Source organism: Phaethon aethereus (assembly GCF_964289735.1).
Source record: "Phaethon aethereus genome assembly, chromosome: 3".
In the NCBI taxonomy this organism is placed as follows: Eukaryota; Metazoa; Chordata; class Aves; order Phaethontiformes; family Phaethontidae; genus Phaethon; species Phaethon aethereus.
In genome coordinates, this window is record NC_138576.1 from 110634821 (window position 1) to 110640820 (window position 6000).

Below are 6000 nucleotides of genomic sequence, written 5' to 3' on the forward strand. Positions count from 1 at the left end.
GGGGTTTTTATGGTTTTGGGTTTTTTTTGGGGGGTGGGGTGGCATGGCATTGGTGTTGTGGGTGTTTTTCTCAGGTTTGAGAATATGATAGCTTTTGAGCAACAGGAGAAATAAAGCCTTGGGGGTTTTGTTTGTCATTTATAGACAAAGCTTCCAAAAAAGTCTAAGTAAGAGTCCTGCATAACACTTCTCTTCTAGCCAGGGGGCTTGAAAGCATTTTATCACAGGTCTGCTCAGCTGGTATTTCAGAGCATACTGTGGTTGGGTTTGTTTTTTTTTTAAGTCTTATACATGAAATAACAAAACAAAAAGTCCCAACAAAAGCACTGTCACACAGAAGTAGCTACAAGCCAATGTTAATTGACTGAATGTGCAACAAGTAGCATGAAATCAGAGAGGTGAAGATTTGCACTGCCTAGTATAATAGCATCTATTTTAAGTAAGGCTTCTCTGGGAGATTCAGGCACATTGTGCAGCAGGGTGTCTGCAGCACAAGAATCTCACTGTACACAGAACAAATACAAGGGGATTTATTGACACTGTCTGATGGTGGGGAAGGCATTTCTGCTAGGCAGTGACACAGGCTGCCTCCACTAACAGAAGCTAGAGAACACATGCAATTGTCACATTTGTGGGGATTTCTAGGAGAGAAGAGCAAACAATAGCTGTGGAAAACACCAACTGACAGTGAGCAATTTCCCCTGCCTAGTGCAGCATGCCTTACTCTGAGCTGCTGAATACCTTCAAGGGCATGGGGGTGTAACCTCCAGCCAGGCTGGGGAAGCCTGCAGAGAGTGCCAGGCAAGAGGTGAATGCTTTTTTCCCCCCATGACAAATTTGCTTTTTGGAAAAGCGTCTGGAGTTGGTATGTGGCTGGGAACATCATGCTGTTTGACCCATTTCAGGCCTGTCCCTGCTCCTGGTGAGGCAGGAGGTGAGGGACAAGGTCAGGAAAGCTGCATTAGTGCCAGCCTGGCTTGAGGTACCTTTTCCCAGGCAGGTTTGGAGCAGCATAGGAGTCAGGCAAGGAGATCCCAGGCTCTCTGGGCAAGAGTGCTGCAGGATGTGGGGGAAGGGGCTGCTTGCCCATGATGAGTCACACAGGAGCTGTGCAGCATGCTGCTGTGTGTGGCAGCAGAGGTGATGTTGAGCAGGAGGAAATGGTGACAACTGCCTGGTGCAGGCAGAGATTAAAGCTTCAGGGCCGCACAGGGAGGTCACACCAGAGTTCTGCATGTAGCCTGTGACAAACAGTCTGGAGAGGCTAGGACATGTAGATGATTAGCTGTAAGAGGAAAGGGTGGCTACACCAGAAAAGCAAGGCATGTTGACAGTTCGTAGGGCTCTGACAGGCTTCGTTATTAGCAGCATGGCTGGACAGAAGCCAGGATTATTTTTAGAAAAGACCACAGCATCTAAGTTAATTAGGAGAGTAATGTTCTGTCCCACACTCCCACCCTCTTACAGGAAACATAAAAAGCAATAACATTATAAAGGCAGGCTCCAGCGACATCCTGCTGTGTCCATCAGCTATTCCCTGGTAGAGGTGTTGCCTTGCCCTTGCCATCACAGCCTTTCAGACCCCAGCCCTGCAGAAAAGCCTCAGCCAAATGCATGCTGAGGAGAGAAATGGGAGTGAGCAAAAGATGATGCAGCAGGAATGGAAGAGCTGCACTTAGCAATGCTGTATCTTCCACATAGCAAAATAAGGCTAAGTTCTCTGGGTCCCTGAAAGCAGGGGAGAACAGCTTGGTTCCACTGAAAACAAGCCAGTGCTCTGGTCTCGCCTCACTGGCTTTGACCAACACGACTTGCCTCCCTCCTCCTCCCCACCCCCCCAGCCTCTAGGAATGTTTCTCACTGCTGACCTTGACTGCTTTCTTCTGTCATCAGCCCCTGACAAGAGAGCAGCCTCACTGCAAGATGCTGCAGCTTAGGTGCTTCAGAGCCTTGCATATCTTTCTTGTTTCTCCTCAGATTCCCCTAAAAACAAGAAAAAGTGTTTGGGAGACAAACCCACCTCAGGTAAGTGACTACAGTCATCTGTCTTTTTTTAATGGTGTACTGGGATCCAGGTGAACTGGGACTGAGTTCATTCCACATGAATGTTTAGTGGCACTAAGTCATCTCCCTAAATTGCATCCTGCTTGTGCTGCCATGCAATGTAAGAGTAGAGTGGATACATAGGGATAACACTAATTATCCCCCATCCTGACAAGATTATGGAAGAGATGTCCAGAGGTTGTTTCTTGCTTCACTCTAATACCAAGATACAATGGTTATTTCCCCTCCCACTTCCTCCCCCAGCCCCCTTTAACTCCTCCCCTATCTCAGTTTTAGCTCCCACTTGCTTTCCCACAATAACTCTGGATGCTAATCTGGTGCTTATCCCAGCTCTCTAATGACCAGTGCCTGCAAGCTCATTCTGGAAGCCTATCAGAAGCAGCACTCAGTTTTCTGGCACCTCCTGCCTTTGGTTGGGAATCATACTGAAGTACCAGACCCTCACACTCCTACTATAAGAGGCCCTGGCTCCTCCAACAGTTTTCAACTTTCACCTTATGCATTATTTTACACAAAGAAAACTCTGCCTTCCCAAAAGGCCTTCTCGGGTCTGTTCTGCACTTCTGTGAAGCAGAAGCTCCTGGTCACTTCTGCTTGACCATAATGCCTGGGTATGCTCATCCCAGCCCTGTGCACAGAGAAGGCTGGGAGACAAGGACACAGGCATTAGTGAAACACACTGGTTGAAGAGAGGCTCCGATGAGCTTGCTGACAGCAGAGCAAAGGAGTTGCTGCCATTCCACAGCAGCAAAGACTCAATGTTCTCCTTCTCCCTTTGCCTGGAACATGCTTAAGGCAAACTTCTTGCCAAAGGAGATCAGGCTTACAGAAAAAGGACTTTACTGAACAGAGAGGGGCAAAGGGAAGAAGTCTGTTAACAGCATGCAGGTGAAACTGCAGGGAAAAGCTGATGCTGGCAATCCAGAGAGAAGCATTAGGACAAGATCATCTAGTTACACAGCACCAACCTCAAGAATGGATATACAGCAACCTCATTCTGTTCAGAGGAAGCTCTGCTCCGAGATGTCAGTAACCCAGAGAACAGAAGAGACCTTTTGAATAAGTTTTGGTACCAAGTCACAGAAGAAAGATCTGGGGTGGAACCAGACAACTATGTTATCCAAGCTAACCTCTCTAATTTTCTAAAGAGCAAATCCTTTTCTAACCATGTGCCAAATGCTTCTTAGGGGCATTTATACCCCTTCACCATCTACTTGACTTGCTCACATGAGAAAAGCCTTTTCACTCAAGCTTTGTTTGCCAGGTGCATGACAAGATTGCAGAAATGCATTCTGCTCCTGGCTGGGGCATTAAGTAGCAGGAATATTACAGCACACAAAAGAACCCTGCATTTCTCAAGGTCAATTCTGAAGAGGTACAGTCAGTTTGACTCACCTCTCTACTCTCCATAGCTCCCTCCTCCACCAAGAAATACTGGTGGAACAAAGGGCTGGCCGCTTGTGGCTTGCGTCCAGATTTACACTGGGGTAATTCCACAGATTTCAACACAGCCACACCAGAAAAAGGCTGGAATTTAATGCTAAGCTTATGAATCACATAGGAAACACAGACAGCACAGCTTCAGCTACACTCCTGAGAGAAAGGCTGCTGCAAGTTGAACTAGCAGTGCTGCTGAACAAATATCCCCGCAACAGAGTCCACCTGGAAAAGTTTAACCCTCTCTTTGAGAAGTTCCACATCAAACCTGCTACTGGCAGCTGCCCTTTCTTTACAGTTAGGAACGAACTTGCTGATCCCAGCATCTCAGCAGAGCAGGACACAGTTAAATCAGGGCTTATTTTTGGAGCCTTGGGCAGATCTCTCTTGTGCACACACACCCCCAATCACACATGCTTCTCAAACTAGGCCCTGAGCATTGCCTCTGGGCAACGCTGAGCAAGAAAGACACAAGTGTGAGACAAAGATCGTTACAAACCCAAGCCACTCACTTTAAGGTTCCCCAGGCCATAGGTTGCCCCACCACCCAAAAGCTACGTCAAGTTGGTAAGAAGGGCTACCCTGACCTGCGCAGCCACGGGGATACCCTGCACAAGGCTTCCCGCAGCCTTTGCACTTTGAACGGCCAAGAGGGCCCCGAGTGACTCACGTCTCCACGCTAATGCTCTGCCTAGGTTGCTTTTTGCCACGTCGGTATTTCATGGGACATCTCACTCACCCTGTACTTGCAAAGGAGCACTCTCAGAGTTTGAGTGGAGGTGGCTTTTCAATGTAAAGCTGTTGACGGGCACCGGGAGAGGGGGAACAAAAGGGGGATCCAGGCATAGCACGGGTAGCAGAAAGTCCTTCTGCCCTACGGGCGTCGAGGGTGCGGGCAAGCCCAGGAGGGAGAGGGAGGCAGCCGGGTTTTACCTGATGAAGGTGGTCTTCCCAGTGGAGTACTGCCCCACGAGGAGCACCATGGGCTTATTGTCGAAGTCGGCATCCTCCAGGGCCGGCGAGTGGAACTCGTGGAACTTGTAGTGCTCTTCCAGGGGGAGAAGCTTGGTTTTGTAGAGCTTTTTCAGGCCCTCGCTGACCGTCTGAAACACCTCGGGGTCCTTCCTCCGACGGTCGTCGGTGCCCAGCCAGCTGAACATCTTGGGGCCGCCTGAAGCCAGCTCCGCGGCGACCACGGAGACTGGGGCGGGGGGCGGCGGGCAAGGGAGGCTCAGCGGGCTGGCTAGCTGACTGCCGGCGCGGGCTACCCCCGCATGCCCCCTCAGGCCGGGCGGGCGGGCAGCGGGGCCTGGAGAACGGCCAGGCAGGCCTCGCTCCCCTCCAGCGCCCACCCGCAAGGGCCGCCTTCCGTTACGCGACCCGCACCGGCGATTTCAGTCAGAAAACGGTCCCCCCAGGAGGCTAAAAAAGGCGCTTCCCCCCGCAGCCTCGGCTGAGCGGCGCCGGTGGACACCACCTCCCTTCACGCCGCCGGCTCCCGGCGTGGGCATGCCGCGGAGGCAGGGCGGGAGGGGCGGGCGATGCAGGCGACAGCGCCCTCCGAGCGCGGCGGGCGGTGTTTAAGGGCGGCCCTCCAGGAAATGGGACGGCAGCGGAAGTCGGCGGCTCCTGGCAGGCGCCGCCCGTTCTCCCCTCCGGGTGAAGCCGCACCGGGCGGCGCCATGTTGAGGCGGGGCATGACGCAGAGGAAATGTTGGGGGGGCGGGCCCGCCCCGCAGAGCGCGGTGGGGCACAGTGCCCCCTATAGGCCGGTGCGGGGAGTTGCAGCCCGGCCGCCATTTTAATTCCCCTTCTCACCTCACTTTAAAATAAACCCTAGTGTGTGCAAATTTGACAGGGACTCGGCTATTTCTGAACGCTACCATCCCTAGCCCTTACCCAAGCCAATAACTCGGCTGCACTGCTGCTGCCACCCCTCACTTCTCGGGGACTCACAGAGGCGATGCTGTCTGCGCCTGGAAGAGTTCACTATGTAAGCAGATGAGACGGGCAAATTAGCCGCTGTCTCCACTCCTTTATTCCTTCAGCAATTAAGGCTGACAGGACAGCTGCCGAGCGAAAGCTGCAGCGCTCGGGCCAAAGCCTGCGGGGGGTTTTCCAGCGGCGGCCCGTGGCTTGGCGTGTCCTCAGGGCCGGCTGTTGGCTGTAACACCCCGCTGCCGGGCTCTCCTCATCACCGCTGAGCAGCTGGGACGAGAGTAGGGAATTTTTCCTAAAATATCTCCAAACTGCTTTTTTCACTTGAGTTTCTCCAGTGGGTCTGAGAAATGTGGCAAGAGGCGGTTTTGGAAGTGGTCCTGCTTGTTGCAAGCTCCTGCCCTTTCCCAGCCATTAGCAGACAGGAGGAGGCCTGGCCTTGCGTAAGCAGATGCGGCGGTGCATTAAATGTGGTTGTTTTTCATGGGACACCCCATCCCCCCCCTCCCTCCACCTCCCCAAGACAATGATCCAGGTCCCTTTCCATGCATCTGGCTGCAG

General features: G+C 52.4%; 1 protein-coding gene across 1 annotated transcript in view; it reads right to left on the reverse strand.

Moving 5' to 3' along the window:
* The window catches only part of EHD3 (EH domain containing 3), a gene marked incomplete at both ends in the record, with an annotated part of 28731 nt that extends 24070 nt beyond the window's left edge, over positions 1-4661 (reverse strand). Inside the window, one exon of the mRNA XM_081997671.1 lies at positions 4435-4661. Coding sequence (XP_081853797.1) covers positions 4435-4661 — 227 coding nt within the window. The remainder of the gene's footprint in view (positions 1-4434) is intronic.
* Positions 4662-6000: the final 1339 nt, after the last annotated feature.